This window comes from Pelodiscus sinensis, chromosome 2 (assembly GCF_052426305.1).
Source record: "Pelodiscus sinensis isolate ZL-2025 chromosome 2, ASM5242630v1, whole genome shotgun sequence".
Classification (NCBI taxonomy): Eukaryota; Metazoa; Chordata; order Testudines; family Trionychidae; genus Pelodiscus; species Pelodiscus sinensis.
Window position 1 is genome coordinate 36742309 of NC_143053.1, and position 19313 is coordinate 36761621.

The 19313-nt window shown below is 42.7% G+C and overlaps 1 protein-coding gene across 5 annotated transcripts in view; it reads right to left on the reverse strand.

The window, feature by feature from the left end:
• GRHL2 (grainyhead like transcription factor 2) overlaps positions 1-19313 on the reverse strand; it is a 112971-nt gene that overhangs the window by 65715 nt on the left and 27943 nt on the right. For 4 of the 5 annotated variants that reach the window (XM_075920263.2, XM_006122408.5, XM_006122406.5 and 1 more), the window contains exons 3-7: positions 14644-14711; positions 12224-12614; positions 9132-9187; positions 5479-5635; positions 1696-1807 (exon numbers count right to left, since the gene is read on the reverse strand). In XM_075920263.2, the coding sequence (XP_075776378.1) occupies positions 1696-1807; positions 5479-5635; positions 9132-9187; positions 12224-12614; positions 14644-14711 (784 nt within the window). The remainder of the gene's footprint in view (positions 1-1695; positions 1808-5478; positions 5636-9131; positions 9188-12223; positions 12615-14643; positions 14712-19313) is intronic. The other variant, XM_006122407.5, reaches the window with a different exon arrangement.

Sequence of the window (19313 nt, forward strand, 5' to 3'; positions counted from 1 at the left end):
GCAGGATCAATTTAGCCCTAGGAATGGAGTTTCTGTAGGTTTCTCTTTTCACATTTTCTAGGGCTTAGGCTATCATATATGAAGTGCTGAATGAACATGATGTTGTAGCATATTAGGCCCTGATCCAAAACAGAGTGCAGGTGGACTGCTGTGTCTGCACCGAGACCTATTATTTGATTTTAATGGGTTCACTATTTTTAAGGCATCAGGCTTTGGAAAGGAGTCTGTAACAGCATTGGGTGAAAGATCATGTCTTGGTCAATGAACCTTCTTGTTTTTAACAATAAAGAGCTTTGCCTTGAATAGTATCAGTACAGGCTTATTAGAAGTGTGAAATTTTGTTGCATTAGTAATACTATTGTTGTCTTTAATTGCTGCTGAACAAAAGCATCTGTGAAACACAGGAGGCAGCACAATTTGGGGGTAAATCTAACCTTTAAGGATACCTCTCAAGAAAACAAGGCCAGCAAATAAACTGGAATATGGATTTATTCCCTTGAAACCAAATAGTGAATTTCTCAGAGACAGCATTCAGCTATATTATTATTAAAAAATTATTTTCCCAGGACCAAATATGATTCTCTGAGTTTGGACACTATTATACAATTCCTGAAAATGTCTGGAATTTCTTCTATCGAAAGCAAAAAACACCCCCCAAAACCACCAATCACTAATGTTTAATACACTGAAAATGTAGCTGTTGACAGCAGTGTATACAATCTAAAAATAGTGAATAATGCCACTTATTTTCAAAATTAAAGTCAAGAAATAAATAGGAGAAAACTTTACAGAGGAAATCCTCATAAGCTGATTGTGAGTCCTCATTAGTGTTCTAATTAAAGATGAAAGATTAATGAAACAGGCATACACAGGCACCCTGATTCTGCAAGGCACTTCAGCATATACTCGAGTCCCAGAGACTTCAATAGGATTTTGGCACATGCTTAACTTGTGAGTGTCTCCATCTTTCTTCAGCAAATCGCTTAAGCACATACTTATGCTTAGGCATTTGTTTATGTGGGAAAGTTTCACTGGTGACATGGGTATAATTATACTGGCAGAGTAAAACTATTGTAATTATATTGCAGAATAAGTGTGTCACTTTTTAGCTTAGTTTTTAATAGCTTACCAGGAGACATAAATTAAATCAGGAAAAGACATTTTTATACTGGAATAAGAGTGTCCTCATAGGTGGGTTATACTAATATAACGAGTGGTTTAAATTCACAACTTGTCTTACGCCAGTATAATTTTCCCCGGAGACTAGCCCTAAAAGACAGCTAACTAGAAACAGAGGAGCAGCTTAGGCATTCATTTAAAAAGAGTGCTTGGGACATTCCACAAGTTTAGGCTTGCAAAGTTCCCAAATTATCATCGTTTTTGTTGAGAAGAGTTTCCCCATGTAGAGGAGCTGGACTGCATGGGGCATAGGTTTCCCATCAATGGAGGAGTTGGGGCTATGAGAGTGTCTGAGTCCCACCTGACTGCACAGCTCTTTTTACTGTTTTTACACTGGTTCTTTCATCTGGAAATGGGTGACAGGGGAGGGATCACATGAGGATTACCTGTTGTGTTCCCTCTCTTGGGCATCTGGTATTGGCCACTGTTCTATTTCTCTCCCATAATGACAAACTGCACTTCTCCACATTTCAATACGGAGTATGGAGAAGAATACCAATTCATAGAACTACTCACCAATATCAAGGACTCTTTGTTTAGCTGTGTGCTGCCGAGAATGCCAGTATTTCCAGTACTTCAGCTGTTCCTCCCGGTTTTTATCTTCACTGAACACAACCATGACCACGCTCTACAGAAAAGGGGAGTGGAGACTATATTACTGGTGGTAACTCAAGTTTAATTAATTCAGAGTTCTAGAAATTCTCAGCTGCCTCTATTGTCACTTAGAAAATCTGCCCTTGAAGGGAATAACATTCAGTGTTTTGTATTCATGCCCTGCATATGTGACGCCTTTACATTTGTGTGCAGTAGAAAGGTAATTTGAAAATAAAGCAGGAATAAATATGATGCATTTTCTACAGTTTGAATCAAATATAACTAAGTATTTAAATTTCAGAGGGTTGTGATTCATAGTGCCAAATGTGGTGATTTCAAAAGCAAAAGTACCCCAGATTCTAATTCTGACTGAGATACTTAGAATAAGTCATTTGGACTCCTTGTACATTTAGAAGATTCTAAAAAAGTAGAAATGAAATATTATATATGACAGGAGCTCTTCTGGATAAAACAAACATACACACAAAAAGTTCATGTAATGCTTCAGTCAAGTAAGTATGTGTCAGAGGTAGTGGGGGACTGATGACACTGCAGGAAAATCAGAAGTGTGGCAGGAAATATCAGTGTGAATGTTCTTGATGTTTCATTTTTAAAATACAGCCACAAATTGATTTAACACAACTGAAATACACCCAGAAACATATAGTTCTTTAGGTGTCTACAATAGTCAACAGTTCAGACAAATCACAGCCTGTAACATTTAATGTTTGAGCTCCTTTCACACAGGTGTTTTCATATATGACGAATAGCAATTGTTAAAAACAAAAGTGTGTTTTGTCTGCATTTGTGGCCATACCATTTAAAATATCCCTTAGTTCAGTGGCTCTCACATTTTTTAGGGTAGTTTTTCCCCTTAACCACATCCATGACCCCCAGAAGCCAGGGCTGGGAGCAGGGTCGTGGCTCACTGGGAGGGGACGACTGGGTAGGGCAAGGGGGCTGAGGCTGGAGCCAAGGCTGGGGGCTGGCACAAGACCAGTAGCCAGGGCTCCAGATGGAGGTGGGGCCAGAGAAGAACTAGGGGCAGAGTGGGGCTGGGTGTTGCTCCCTCCATGCCCTTGTGGGGGCTGGCCCAGGCCCTCCTTCCCTCTCCCTAAACTTTTCTCCACACATCCCTAGTGGGGCACGCCTCACAGTACTGGGACCCCTGCCTTAGTCTCAAGCACCCATCCTGTGGTCAGAAATCTCACTGTGATTGTTATCACATTGCTATATGATATTTTTACTGAGTCTCATTTGAGTTTTCATTTCAAGTTCTGGATTCATTTCGTTCTGATTATGTGATACCAAAAACCAAACCAAATTGTACCTTCACTCTACATCTTAACACTAGAGTCATAAAAGTGCAGAAAAAATTAATTGCCAATCTAAGCACTTTAAAAAAAAATCTCCCTGAGGTCAGTCATAAGCACTTCATGCCAAGGTGACCTGAAATTATGGAAGACAAAAAATAGACCCTTGTATGTGTTCTGTTAGTTCTCAGCTGAAAAGCCTTTCCCAATCTCTGCACAAATTCCCCTTAAATAACCTCCCAGCATGAATCACCAAACTTTAGAAAAATCAATGCCTCTGTATGTAAAGATTCTCCCAAAACTATGGGTGAGATGAACAACACAAATTCCACTGCTCCCCTGGAACGGATCCAATGCAATGAAATTGCTGAATAGCCCCTCAACAACTTCAAGTGACTTTGCATCGGGCATTTGTTCTGGGATTCTATTCACATTTTCTCCCTTCTAGCAGGGTTTGAAGGTTGTCCCCAAACTGTCTCAAGGGGTCATATCAGAAATCTGGGAATCCTTTAAAAGATCTAATCATCAAAGAACTTCAGTAAACAGATTGATTTGTTCTTGCTTTAATCCCCCACCCTGTCTCTGACACACAGCAAGAAAAACATGTTGAGAATGGAACTGGGGTACAATGGCCACAGCATTCCTCACCTTGTAGAGCTTTCATTTACTGCTTTGCAAAGTTGCTGAACTTTATGCTTCAGGGGACAGTGCCACCCTCAGGGAATCTCCCTAATGGTTGTGTTCTCCTTGAATATGAAACAGCTCACACGCATACACCATATTTGTTTTGATCCTTAACGCGGCTCATTAGTAAATTAATGGCCCAATCTTGCAAGCTGCTTAATGCCCTCAACTTCCAGTGGCTTGAGTAGGAGCCAAGAGAGCTTACTCAGCACCTCACAGGTTTGGGCCAGGAGCAGGGGAGCTGACAGCTTGCAGAGGCTGCTGGGCAAGGTGAGGGGGCCCGCTCTGTGCTCCCAGAATGGGAGGGGACTTGGATGGAAGAGGCAAGACTAGAAGGAGTGGGACTGGGCCAGGCAGACCAGAGACACCCCCTCCCCCTAGCTCTCAGAGTGGCACAGAGCGTATGATGCAGCACTCAGGCAGTGATTTAAACAGCATGGTGGCAGCTGGGAGTTCTGTCCTTTTTGAATTGCTGGGCCCTTGCCCCTTCCCCCCATGTCAGCTGGCCTGGCTACGAGGACTCAAGAGGGTTCTTAACACTGGCTGACCGTACAACTTAAATACTGGCTGAACCTCTCTAAACTGGGAGTCTCTGATCCGGCAACATCCCTGGTCCAGTAGGACCAGAGATGTCCCAGGACCAGAGAGTCCCATGGAGGGCTGGTGCCTGGGAGCTCTGCAGCGAGGCTAGAGGCCAGTAGTGGGGCTGCCCTGTGGCAGTGAAATGGGAGCCTAGCAGTAGGGCTGCCGCTGGGTGGCAACACTGCAGAGGGTTGGGGGCAGGCGGCAGCAGGGCTGGAGCCCAGCAGCAGAACTGCCTGGTGAGATGGGGAGGCAATGGAGCCACCCAGCAGCATAACCAGGATTCCAGCAGCCCCACAACTGCCAAGCGGCGCAGCTGCCCAGCAGGACTAGAAGGCAATACGGCTGCCCCACGGGGCCGGGAGCCTGAACACGGCGCTGCCTGGCAGTGGGGCCAGGAACCTGAGAGTGGGGCTGTTGCCTGGTGATGCAGCAGTCCTGCTACCGCCTGTGAAGCTGCCCGGTGAGGCTGCGAGGAAGCAGGGCTGCTGACCAAGGCTGAAGCCCAAGCGGGGCTGTCACCTGGTAGCGTAGCTGGACCTCAGTAGGGTGGCTGCCCCGCAGGGCTGGGAGCCTGGTAGTGGGGCTGTGTGTGCAGCGCTGGGACTGCTATGATGGGGCTGAGAGCCCTGCGTGCAGAGGGGCCGGTAGCAGGGGGAAACCAGCTGAGAGGCTGGCAGAGAGGCCATGGCTGGGGGAGGAGGGGCGGGGCAGTGATGACCTTCCCTGGTCCAGCAAAATCCCTCATCCAGGACTAGTCTGGTTCTGAGGGTGCCGAATCAAGGAGCTCCAACCTGTATGTGCTTAAACTTATGCATAGGAACAAGTGCTTTGCTGAATCAAGCACAGCAGCAGAACTACTGACATCAATGCTTCAAGTTAAACACATGCTTGAGTTTCTTGCTGAATTGTGGCCTTAGTTAGCTACATACACAACTGAGCAGCTCATGAAATGAAACTGAAAAAGGATTTAAAAATATACAGCAAGTATCCATAGATGGTAACTTTACCCCATATTTCCGTTGACTATTGTAGCCAAGTGTTTCTATTATTCCCACAAGAAAAATAAATCAACCAGTGAGCAAAACGCAGCAGAGTTCTGTTCTGTCAAGCAAAGGCTGCCTACCCTGACTTTGCTGATGGGATGTCGGAAACACTTGTTGTCACCCGTCTCGCTCAGAGTAATGGCATAAAATTGTCCTTTGTTCAAATAGGTCATCGGTCCTTCCCCTTGCTTTTGACGCAGAGATTTGGTAGCTTCTAGAGTATACTGAAAAGTGCTGCTGGGGCGGGGGGAGGGGAGAGAGAGAGAAAGAGATCAAACAATCAATCACCATGACTTTTTCTTTTCTTTTCCTTTTCTCCTTATTTATTTATACATGTCATATGAATACAGATGGCACTAGCATAAAACTAATAGGGTATGTCTACACTACCCTCCTAGTTCGAACTAGGAGGGTAATGTAGGCATACCGCACTTGCAAATGAAGCCTGGGATTTGAATTTCCTGGGCTTCATTTGCATAAGCGGGGAGCCGCCATTTTTAAATCCCCGCTGGTTCGAACCCCGTGCAGCGCGGATACACGGGGCTCGAACTAGGTAGTTCGGACTAGGTTCCTATTCCGAACTACCGTTACTCCTCGTGAAACCACCTTGTGTTGCAATAATTCAGTATGCTCATCCCTATCACACTATAATAAAACTTACTGAATAAACATTTCCCTTCAAAATACTCTTACAGCCACCATAATGGAAAGAGTCACTTATAGGATATTGCTACACGTTGAAGAAAATAATACCTTCTCAAATGTCTGAATTCAGCAAAGCATTTAAGCATTGCTAAATTGGGGCCAAAAGCAAGAACATACTAAATCAAAAGGTTCGGGTGTCCTTGAATGTTTAGTCTACACCAAATATACTCTATGTCATACCATTGCCTATGGCAATATAAAAGGAAATGAAGCAAAGATCAAAACAAGGTGTTCCTAGTTATGTTGCTTTAATCTAAAATCTATTCTGTTTTAATGTTTAAAAGAAAAATGTTTGTGTTTTTTGTGCTACATGTTGCATTGATTTGAAAAGACTAATGTATGTACAATATATATTTTGTGTATGATAAATGGATATTTTAAACACAGAAGGCCAGACTCTCATTTACATTAAGATTCTTTTACATCAGTCAGCATATAAAGGAATCCAGAAGGGAATTAGTGTGAATCAGTAAGTGCCACAGTACAACTGACTAAATAGTCTGTGTACCTTATTTTGTTCTCCTGTGTATGACAGTTTCCTTATCTGCATGTTTCAGAAGGTGTTAAAAAGCCCAAAATTCCAGACAGACAGCACCTGGCCAGTTGTGCAATACCCGTAATATACTGTAGTGGAAATTTCTTATAGATTCCAACTGGCAATCAGTCTATGCCCTAAAGCATGAACGTTGCTACCACTTGTCATTTTTAGCCTAGCAAATGTAAATGCAGCCATTATTCAAAAAAGTGTTTAAGCTTGTTTTGAATCTCATCAACTGACTGATCTAAAAGCCCCTTGAAATCAATGGGAATCTTTCGATCTACTTCAAGCATCAGAGAGGTAGCCATGTTAGCGTTTATCTACAAAAACAACGAGGAGTCCTGTGGCACCTTAAGCCTTGTTTACACTAAAAAGAAGATCACCACTGCTGCAATCAATCTTCCAAAGTTCGATTTAGCGAGTCTAATTAAGACTCGCTAAATTGAACTCAGAGGGTGCCCCTGCCAGCATGCAGTACTCCTGTTTTTGAGAGGATTAAGGAAAGCTGATAGGAACATTTGTGCCTCTTGGCCTCTCGCTGTGGGAATGCCGCCAAACTCAGCTTATGGTAAACTGACTCCAGATACTTATTCTGTGTAGCTGGAGTTGTGCACTTCAAGCTGAGTGGATGGGTCTAGTGTAGACCTGGCCTTAAAGACTATGGGTATGTCTTTGGGATACAGGAAGTATCCCAAAATAGCTACTCCGTGTCTTAACAAGCCACCCATTATTTTGAAATATTTTGGCATGCTATTTTGGCATCTCACGAGGGTTATGGGATATCTCAAAATAGTGCATTACTTCAAAATGTGGCACAGTGTAGATGCGCCAGATTTCAAAATAAGCTATTTCAAAATAGATTCGCAATAACATATGCAAATCGCGTATCTTAATTTTAAGTTTAGGGTGCTGTGTAGCTGCACCATAACAGATATATTTGGACATAAGCTTTCATGGGCAAAGACCCACTTTGTCAGATGCAACAATCGACTTCAGAGGGTCTTGGACCAAGCCTAAGTTTTTTTGATGTTATGTATCTGAAGCATTTGTTTGTCTACATGCTGGGTATGAAACACTTAACAGAATGCTACAGAATTCACAGCGGGGAGGCATTTCCTTCTGAATGGCAAATTGACATAAGAAGTTGCCCTTCCTTGGCTCTTATGCTAAAAGTTTTCACCTTCACAAAAATCCTCACAATGCAGACACTCCTGGTTTATGTTTCAAAAATACCCAACGCAGGAAATGGAAACTCTGCTGAACTGATGCTGCAGATATACTCCTGTCTAAGGAACTCCTGATCCCCTTGAAGATAATGGGGGTTTTACCATTGACTTCAATAGGAAATGGATTGGGCCTTAAAGGTACATCTACACAGCAACATTATTTTGAAATAACTTGCATTAGTCCACGTCTACACAGGCAGTTATTTCGAAATAATATTGAAATACTGTCAAGCTGGAGGACTTCTTATTTCCAAATCCTGTAACCCTCATTGTATGAGGAGTAAGGGAAGCTGGAGGAAGAGTCCTATATTTCGAAATGGGTGCTGTGTAGACGCTCCCAATTTTGAAATAAGCTACACAATTGATGTAGCTCAGTTGGAACAGCTTATTTCGAGTTAAGGCCTGCTGTGTAGATGCATTTTAAAAAAGCTACACCATGGGGAAAAAAGTCCTCTTCCTTGCATGGGGGCTGCAATGCAGGAAAATACTTAAGCATATGTTAACTTTAAGCTCATGAATAGTCTCATTGATATATTAGTCTCATGATAAGTCTCACTGATATAAACTGAACTACTCGCATGCTTAATATTCAGTACATGATTACGAGTTTTCCTGGATCAGAGCTAATACAAGTCAATGACTAATCTAGCTCTTGCCCATTTATACACATGCATTTTGCTAACCTCAATGATCATGTATTTCTATAAAACTTTACTTTTTCCTGCATGGTATTTAGTTGGGTGGTGACAAACACCCAACAGATTAAATAATACAAAATAAACATAAACGTATCACACTATCTACTGCCTAGAACAAAGATCTCCGCCAAAACCAATTGTTACAAAATAAAAGAAAAAAATTAGGAATTTCATAAAGTCTCAATAACTTCAGACTTGTGTGCTCTGTATCCTCCTTTCACAGTTAACATTTTCCAGGAGCAGGCTGGTGACCTGTGCTCTTATACTGAGAGCCTGGTTCTCCTCTCACACTAATTTTACATTTGTACAACAACATTGACTTTAGTGGAGGTTTTTTTTTATTTAAATTGGTAAAAGTAGGAAGAGAATCAGGCCCTGACATACAGTGAAGACACACACACTAGTCAGATTTTAAAGCCAACATGCAGAGCAAAGGAGTGAAACAGCAGTAACTGTGCCCACATGCTGGGGGAACGTAGTACACCCCAAGTGGTGGCATAGTGGGATTCTCCATAACATGAAGCCAATTAGGTCTATCTATTGACCATTGTTCTTCAGTAACGTACCTTGCTGTTTGCTCGTAAATGTATTCTTCAGCCCCTACTGACGCACTGCGGTACTTCTGGAAGTTATAGAAATAAAAAACAAGCAAACAACAACAACAACAAAACCAGATGAGGAATTATTGGATACAAAGTAAATTAAAATTCTGTCAAGAGCACAGTAAAATTTTTCTAGTTAAGGAAACCCTTATAATACACTATCAGGTAATTAAGACTCAAAATACCTATTGGCCTGGCCTGAGTTGTCCCTGTTTTTTTACCTCTAGAGTTGACATTGAGAAATTATTTGCACCAAGTGTTTGAATTTGTCTGTCTAGCTAACTCATCACATCTAACATATTAGTGAAGTGGCAGATATCTTTGTGCTCTGCTTGTCGTAACATTAGCACATGTTTAAATGAAACCTGTAATAACATGCATTGCTCACAAATGCAAGTATATCGTAATTTGCAAATTAAATGAAAGTTTTTACAGTGTTTAGGTTTTTAAAGAGGATTTGTGTGTCTAATCGTTCTCTACAACCCACATACAAGAATACGAATTTTTATGAGCCTCGATATCATCTGCTTTGAATGGGAGTGGGAAAACAGGCTAACAAAATATTCTGCATGTAATACAAGATCATGTTACAATAATAGATTCATTTTACAGATGAAAACAGATTTACAAAACATATAGATGAAAAATGGGAATTATACTGCATCAAAAGGTTCAATTATGAAAATTATATCCACTGTATATACTAAGTAAAGAACCATGCACTACATTACATTATAGAGCAGAGGAAAATTATGTTCTTTGAGATCCTTGCTTCTTCTTCTTTTTAGTTTACCTTTTGCGGCCATAATATACAGTTTCTAAAGCCTCTCTAATGGATCAATAGCCATAGTCTCATGAATTATTAATGATTATTATTACTATTTTGTTACCACTCAAAGTTAATTATATATTGTGGTAGTATTGCAAAAATGCTCTGTAATCAAAAGACTTGAAACTTCTATAAGAGACTCCAATTTATTACAGAGCATTTTTACCATGGCACAGCAATGGTTGTAGATTTGCAACTGACTAGTCTTGTTTTTATATAATTTTGTGTGATATTTTCATGTATGGGTTTGTGTAGCGATGCCAAGAATGTCTACAGAAGATAAACATCTTTAAAATATTAATCCTTTTCAATATCAATCCAACTAGTTTATATTAATTAGTATGTAATTAAGATATTTTATTTAATCCATCTGGGACACAATTTAAAATCTGCCCACATTTATTTAAATCCATATTAAAATGAAGCAATAATAAGATAAAGGAAATGACCACTTTTATAATATTATGAAAAATCATGATCATAGTAAGGTATGAAATGTTATACATAATTCGGTTGAGCATATTTTTTTTAAAAAAGTGATAAAATATTACTGATGTCACTGAGGTATTAGCAAAAAATATAGGTATTTTTGACCACTGATGGCACTTTGTATCCATGATGGATTCATTTTTTTGTCAGTGTTCTGTTGCATCTCCAAAAACACATACAGGAGGCCCCCGACTTGTGACACGATTGGTTCCGGAGAAAGCATCGCAAGTTGGGAGCATTGTAATTCGAACTCGCATTTACGGTAGGTGCCGTGCACTGTCGTAAATGCGAGCCAAGGACGTAAGTCAGGGGTTTCCGGCCCCTTCCGCACTTACAAAAATGGTTGTAAGTACGTGTGTGTGTGTGTGTGTGTGTGTGTGTGTCAGAACTCGGGTGGTCGCATCTCAGGGGCCGCCTGTATTGGCACAATGGAATCGATACCATGAGCTATATGTGCTGACTCAATAGGTGCTCTGGCACTGGAACAGGGGTGAAAGCAACTTAAATTTCTTATAGGTACTGTCTTATCACAACTCCCCCTAGGGGGGTTATAATAGGGAGCTGGAGGTGGAAAGGTTTGCGATAGAAAAAGTTTTCAGAGGTAGCCATGTTAGTCTGCTTCAGCAAAAGCAAGAAGGAGTCCACTGGCACCTTAAAGACTAACAATTTCATGCAGCTGATGAAGTGAGTTGCAACTCACAAAAGCTTGTGCCATAATAAAATTGCTGGTCTTTAAGGTGCCACTGGACTCCTTGATGTTTTTGTAAGAAATAAATGTCAGATGTAGTGTGCAGGGCTCAGGGCAGGGGATTGGAGTGCGTGGGTGTGGAGAAGTTCAGGAGAGGAGACCAGGTTGTGGGGAAGGGGGGCAGAAGCCAGAGCAGGGGTGGGGTTACCCAGCTCCATGTACCTGGAAGGGGCAGGCCTCGGGCAGAAGGTGTGGGGCCAAGGGCAGTCAGCCCTTAGCACCACTCAGACTGTGGCCTGCCCCTACCCCTCCAGTCCTCAGAGTGGTGTGAAGTGGTGCTCTAGCAGCAATTCAAAGGGGACCAGGACTCCAGCCAATGCCTCAGTAGCGGCAGTGGCCAAAAGCTCTAGGTCCCTTTGAATCTCCAGGTCCCAGGACAATTGCCCCCTTTGGGCTCCCTGTTGGTGGACCTGGCTGTGAGTTACCTAAGGGAAAGCCCATGTGCACATTACAAGAGGGTATTTACCAGTAACCCAGCATAAGGTTTGAAACCATACAATTATTTAATCTAATCTTATTATATATTTTAGAAATGTCCATCCATCTGTCCATCCATCTGTGAGGTTGTTTGTTCAAGAACCCTTCCTAAATGGTAAGATCTAGGACCACCAAATTTGGTATGCAGCTTCCTCTTATCATAACTTAAAGCAAACTCAGAGTTTGGTTGTGCCAGGACAATGGGACGTGCTTGGAATGTTATTGTTTCTCATCAAATTGAAAAGGAGGGCTCTGCTAGCAAGAGCAGTTATTACAGCATGACCACAGGTGGGCAGCAAGGGGCTAGAGATGGGGACTGGGACAGCAGGGGGCAAGAGTGGAGAAAGGAACAGCTATCTACTATAGATTTCAGAGAGTTTGTCTGTATGTCTGTCCATCCCCGAGCCTCTTCTGGCTGTGCCCGATATGCTCATTGCTGTACAGACACAAAATCAAATTGTCTGACTCTTTTCAATGAGTTCCAAGATACTGGTTCATAAATTAAAAACTTACTTCTGTTCTCCCATCTTTGAAAGTGTCACTGTAAGTACTATCAGGAGTACTACGCTGGTCATCTTTGAGATAGTTTGTATGAGGGGCAATGTTGGGCACTTCATATTGAGTCTGTTCAAAGATAACTCCCCGGTGCTCCTCATTTTCACCCCTTACATAATGGATTTGCGGTGCCATAAAAACAGGAGTGAACTCTTCTGCCTTTACCACAGTGATTCCAGTCACTGAGACTGGTGTTGGGCTCCCGGATACATTGGTACTATACTCCCTTTTGGAAGATTCCAGATGTTCTTGATTTAAGGAGAGGTTAACTGGCACTGTCTTCAAGACTTGAACTCTGTTCTCTCCTCCACTCAAATTACTCTGAGATTCGTTAGAGCCAAGACAATTTCTGTGAAAAACAAAAACCTGTGAATTTTCCTAATAAAAGCTGGCATCAAATCTCTTCATTTAGGAAGTAAGCAGATTGCCATAGAGGTCAGGAAGAAAATACACCCTCAGAGAAAATCTTTCTTCATATATTGAAGACCAGGAGCTGTTATCTTCCTCTGAAACATCAGGTATTGGCCACTGCAGGACCCAGAGAACACTTCAGCTCCCCAAGCTACATCTACACTCAGCCTTTGTCGGCAGAAACAATGCAAATGAAGCGCTCATTAGCATTTCTCACGCTCTCATTTGCATAGTCTCTTCCGATCTGTTTTGCGGAAGTTCTTGCACAAAAGAGTTTTTTTGAGCAAAATGGCCCCGTCTACACTGCATTTTTTTGCGCAAAAATCTCTTCTGCAAAACAGATCGGAAGAGACTATGCAAATGTGAGTGCGAGAAATGCTAATGAGCACTTCATTTGCATTGTTTCTGCCGGAAAAGGATGCAGTGTAGATGTAGCCCCAGAGAACAAATACTCTGCTCTGATATTACAAATCCTATGTCCCCTTAGACTGCTATTTGGATACATAGTTAATAGAGAAATACAAAAACTTATTGGCTAAAATATACATCAAAGGCTTTAGATGTTATATATTTCACAGTAGAACAATTCTCATGTGGAATAGAGAGAATGAATTGTCAATGAGATTAATATTTTGCTACCTGCCCTTTCAGACAGCCACTACGGTGGTGACCTTGTTTACTATGTAATTACTGAAGAAATACTTCCAGAAATCCCACCATAACAGAACATGACAGAAACTGTTGTGAGTGCAGAGTAGCTTTCAGCAAAGCACCGCTCTCTCGCTAATTGAAGATGCCCTTAAAAAATCTCAGAGGAGCCATGTTAGTCTGTAACTTTAAAAACAATGAATAGTCCTGTAGCACCTATAGACTAAAATATGTACAATCAGATGAAGTGGGTTTTTACCACCAAAGTTCAGGATTCTATATATTTTGATTAGTTTCTAAAGTGCCATAGGACCACTCGTTTTTGAAGATGCCCTTGAAAACCCATAGCATGTGTAGTCGTCGCACAAAATGAAATGGTTCATTCATAAAGCTTTCAGCTTCTTTCAGTTGCTAAGTGTTTTGTTCTCATTTTCAATAACTAATGAGAGTTGTTCTGAGGAGAAAATGCTGCCATCCTGGCTTTCCATTGGAGGAATGTTTTGCTAGCCTGCCGCAGAATTTCTCTGGAGCCAGATGGAAGTGAAACTCTCTTTTCTCTAGATGCAGACTGAAGAAGTTTCAAGTTATGCCTTCACTGTCAAAAGGTAGGTTTTGCGCATTAAGATAGCTAGCTTGCTGTAAATCATAGAGAAAACAAGGCGCTGTTAGTTTCATCACAGTGTAACAAAGGGTATGTCTACACTACCCCGCTAGTTCGAACTAGCGGGGGTAATGTAGTCATCCGCAGTTGCAAATGAAGCCCGGGATTTGAATTTCCCGGGCTTCATTTGCATGAAGCCGGCCGGCGCCATTTTTAAATGCTGGCTAGTTTGGACTCCGTGCCGCGCGGCTACACGCGGCACGGACTAGCTAGTTCGGATTAGTCTTCTAATCCGAACTAGCTGTACGCCTCGTGGAATGAGGAACGTGGAACGAGGTGTACAGCTAGTTCGGATTAGAAGCCTAATCCGAACTAGCTAGTCCGTGCCGCGTGTAGCCGCGCGGCATGGAGTCCGAACTAGCCGGCATTTAAAAATGGCGCCGGCCGGCTTCATGCAAATGAAGCCCGGGAAATTCAAATCCCAGGCTTCATTTGCAACTGCGGATGACTACATTACCCCCGCTAGTTCGAACTAGCGGGGTAATGTAGACATACCCTAATTGAGTCAAACCCCACTTTGGGACATAGCTGTATGTTTGATTAACTAAGGTAAAAACTACCCCTGTTTTATCTCCACTGGGGTTCTTTTGATTCACATCTGATCAAGAGGTTCTTTTAGCTGCAGTGTATTAATGTATTATTTTAAATGATACTATACCTTTTATCTTGGTCTTCTTGATTGTCACTCACTTTGTTAACAGACAACAGCCTTTTATCCCTGGGAACCTGTGAACAGCAGCGGGCATTGGTCAGGCAAATGTAACAATTTGTGTTTGCAGGTTCAGATGAATATAGTCTAACAAAAAGTAAGATTTATTTAGACCAAGGATGTCAAACTCATGATTGTCCTTGCTTATTTTTGTCTATTATAGTGACAGTAACCTTAAAGATTACCCCCACCCCCCAAGGGGAAAAATACAGGAATTGTTCTCTCCTTTGGTTCTTGGATATTTAAAGGCCTGAAAAGGTTTTTAGCTTTCTTTCCCCAGAATAAGGTTTTACTCTGTTTGATTTTTACCTTGGAAATACCAGGAGTATCAAGATCCAGGTTTGGTATATATACCAAAAATAATAAAGGGAGTGAATTAAAATCAATTTAGCTATTTTGGTACAAATCTGTGAAGTCAATGTAGCTTAGAGGAGTAAGAAACTAGCTTTACCTAAATCAAACTGAGGGCTTGTCTCCATGGTGTCGCAATGCATACTACAGGAATGTAATTTCTGAACATATTACAGCATTATGTTATGCATTAATTGCATACTAGAGAACTTTAGCACATCATCAGGGTCTATATGGACCAACTGAGGTGCAACATGTAAGGCTATGTCTACACTAGGATATTTCAAAATAAGTTAAGTCCTCTTCACAAGCAGGAGTTATTATTTCAAAATAACAAGTCCATTATTTTGAGATAACAGGCTTGGTAGTGTGGATGCTCACCTTGTTATTTTGAAATAAGGGGAGTTATTTCAAAATAACTCCTCAGTGTAGACATGCCCTTAGTGTGCTTTGGAAATCACACGCTATAGTATGCATTGCCCCACCATGTGGGCAGGCCCATAATCACTTTTATTCCAAATTAAAAGGCTTCACACATAAACGTAAAAGTTAAATCAACATACCTATAGCAGTCAAGGCCAGGAAAACACACACACTTCTAACCTGTGCTATGGCCTGGACTACACCTAAAACTGATCTAGCTACAGCATTATGGGGTGTAATAAACCATCCTGTTAGTTTTTAAGGGTATGTCTACACTACAGCACTAATTCGAACTAACTTAATTCGAATTAAGCTAATTCGAATTAGTGCATTTAGATCTAAAAACTAATTCGAATTAGTGTTTTGCTAATTCGAAATAGCATGTCCACATTGAGTGGACCAAGAATCGAAGTTAAGGCTGGCCAGAACCAGTGCCAGCAGGGCATCCAGTTAGGACTTAGAGTATGGAGCTGCTGCCTCGGGCTAGCCGAGGGCTGTGCTTAAAGGGACCCAACCCCCACCCCGGACAGACAGTTCTCAGGGTCCCCGGCTTGCTTCTCTAACTCGATGAGGGACAGCAAAGCAGTCCTGTCTTGGAGTGCCCTGAGTGCCCACACTTGGCACATCACAGCACTCGGCCATCAACCCGGCTGCACTTGCCGCAGGCTGCCATTCAGGGGGGAGCCAATCGGGGGGCTGTCAGGATCCAGGAGGCCCTGAGGAGAGCTTCCACCCCGAGGAGCCCGCAGAGCCACCCCAGTCCTCCCCATCGGGGGCTCGTGCCCCATTCCTCCCTCACCTCCTTCCACTTACCCCTCCCTAGCCCCCCTTCCTGATATAAAAAATAAAGGACACGTGAGTTCAAAAATAGAAACTCTCTGTATTTAACAAAACTGGGGACGAGGGGGGGGATAAACCTCTGAGGAGACTAGGAAAAGGAAGTGGGAGAGGGGAAGAGAGAGAGAGGATGGGAGAGGGGAGGGGGAAACCTGGGAGGAGGGAGCTGGAAGGGGGAAGCCAGGGGAAGAAGGAGGAGGGGAAGTATAAAACTATGATACGCCATATCTTTAGTACTGTGTACAGATGTGGTCTCCTCACCTCAAAAAAGATATTTTGGCCTTGGAAAGGGTTCAGAAAAGGGCAACTAAAACGATTAGGGGTTTGGAACAGGTCCCATATGAAGAGAGGCTAAAGAGACTGGGACTTTTCAGCTTAGAAAAGAGGAGACTGAGGGGGGATATGATAAAGGTCTATAAAATCATGAGTGGTGTGGAGAAGGTGAATAAAGAAAAGTTCTTCATTAGTTCCCATAATATAAGGACTAGAGGATACCAAATGAAATGAATGGGTAGCAGGCTTAAAACTAATAAAAGAAAGTTCTTCTTCACACAGCGCATAGTCAGCCTGTGGAACTCCTTGCCACAGGAGGCTGTGAAGGCTAGAACTATAACAGCGTTTAAAGAGAAGTTAGATAAATTCATGGAGGTTGGGCACATGGAGTGCTATTAGCCAGGGGGCAGGAACGGTGTCCCTGGCCTCTGTTTCTGGAAGGCTGGAGATGGATGACACGAGACAAATCGCTTGGTCATTGTCTTCAGTCCATCCCCTCCGGGGTACCTAGTGCTGGCCACTGTCGGAAGACAGGCTACTGGGCTAGATGGACCTTTAGTCTGACCCAATACGGCCATTCTTATGTTCTTATGTTCTAAGCTCAGGCTCAGGGTCAGGGGTCTCACTGGACCAACTTGATTTTCATGCAAACCTGCTCCTGGGTTTGCATGTGGCCTTTGGTGGCCAGGCTGGCAGCTATCCTGCCCTAGATGGCTGCTTTCCTGTGCCTAGTGCAGAGATTGTGGACGTTGGAGGCCTCCCTACAAACCTCAATGAGGTCCACGATCTCCGCAGTAGACCAGGCGGGCACCCGCCTCTTGCGGCCCCGGGCAGGCTCCTGGGAGCTGCCAGCCTGGTCCTGGGAAGAGGCGGAGGCCTGTGTGGCAGCAGGTGGCTGGCTCATGCTTTGCCAGGTGCTGGGTCTGCTGGCTGGGTGCTGGCAGACTTGCAACTGGCACAAGCACTGTAGCCAGACCGTGCCCCTTTAAGGGCTCCGGGGCCGGGAGGGGGGCAGAAGAGTTTCCCTGGTTTGGCCCAGACTGGCCACCAGGGCAACTTGGGAAGGGCTAGCCTCCAACTAGTTCAAATTAAGTGGCTACACAGCCCTTAATTCAAACTACTTAATTCGAACTAGGCGTTACTCCTCGTAGAATGAGGTTTACCTAGTTCGAATTAAGTGCTCCGCTAGTTCGATTTAAATTCGAACTAGCAGTTTGCATGTGTAGCCCCTATTAAAGTTAATTCGAACTAACGGCTGTTAGTTCGAATCAACTTTGTAGTGTAGACATACCCTAAAGTGCTGCATAGTCCTCTCTATGTGGGATGCACTAAAGCCAACCTAAGCCCTCGTGTAGGTACCACTGGTCAAGTGATGAATTCTTTATGTCAACCTAGCTAGCATTTTCCAAAGTGGGGTGGGGGGGATTTATTACACTAACAAAAACAACAACAACCAAGTCCTTCCATCACTCTAGCAAGTGTCTACATTATAGCAATAGAAATGTAGCCGTGTTAGTCTGGTGTAGCTGAAACAAAAAGCAGGACTATGTAGCACTTTAAAGACTAACAAGATGGTTTATTAGGTGATGAGCTTTCTTGGGCCAGACCCACTTCCTCAGACCCACTTCTTGGGCCAGACCCACTTCCTCAGTGGAAGAAAATTGGCACAACCATATATACCAAAGGATACAAAAAAAAAAATGAACACATATGAAAAGGACAAATCAAATTTCAGAACAGAAGGGGGATGGGTGGGAGGGAGATAAATGTCTGTGAGCTAATGATATTAGAGGTGATAATTGGGGAAGCTATATTTGTAATGGGCAAGATAATTAATGTCTTTGTGTAGACCGAGGCGTAAAGTGTCGAATTTAAGTATGAATGACAGTTCGGAGGATTATCTTTCAAGACTGGTGTGAAAAGGTCTTTGAAGCAGGATGCAGGTAATCAAGTCGTTGAGACAATGCCCTTTCTGGTTGAAGTGGCAAGAAACTGTTTTTTCTTTGTGATCCTGTCTAATATATGTTTTGTGGGCATTGATTCTTTGGTGAAGTGTCTGAGACGTTTGTCCTATGTACATAGCAGATGGACACTTTCGGCACATGATAGCATAAATTATATTTCTGGATGCACAGAAATATGTGTTCTTGATCTTATAACTCAATTGGTTAGGTCCAATAATGGTATCAGCAGAGTGAATATGTGGACAAAGCTGGCAACGGGGTTTGTTGCAAGGGAAGGTTCCAGGGTTGGTATTAGTGTGGTATGTCCTGTGGTTGTTGGTAAGAATCATCTTGAGGTTAGGTGGTTGTCTATAGGAGACTATGGGTCTGTCTCCCAGAGCCTCTCGGAGTTTAGTATCCTGTTCCAGTATAGGTTGTAGTTCATTGATCATGTGTTGGACAGCTTTAAGTTGGGGGCTGTAGGTGATGACAAGTGGTGCTCTATTGTTGGTTTTCTTGGGTCTGTCTAGAAGTAGATGGTTTCTAGGTATTCGTCTGGCTCTTTCAATTTGTTTTTTTATTTCTCCGGGTGGGTAGTTGAGGTTTATAAATGCTTGGTAGAGATCCTGAAGTTTCTGGTCTCTGTCAGTTGTATTAGAGCAGATGCGGTTGTATCGAAGGGCTTGGCTATAGACGATGGATCATATGGTGTGTTCTGGATGGGAGCTGGAGGCATGTAAGTAACTGTATGAGTCGGTGGGTTTTCTGTAGAGTGGTGTCTAATTTTCCATT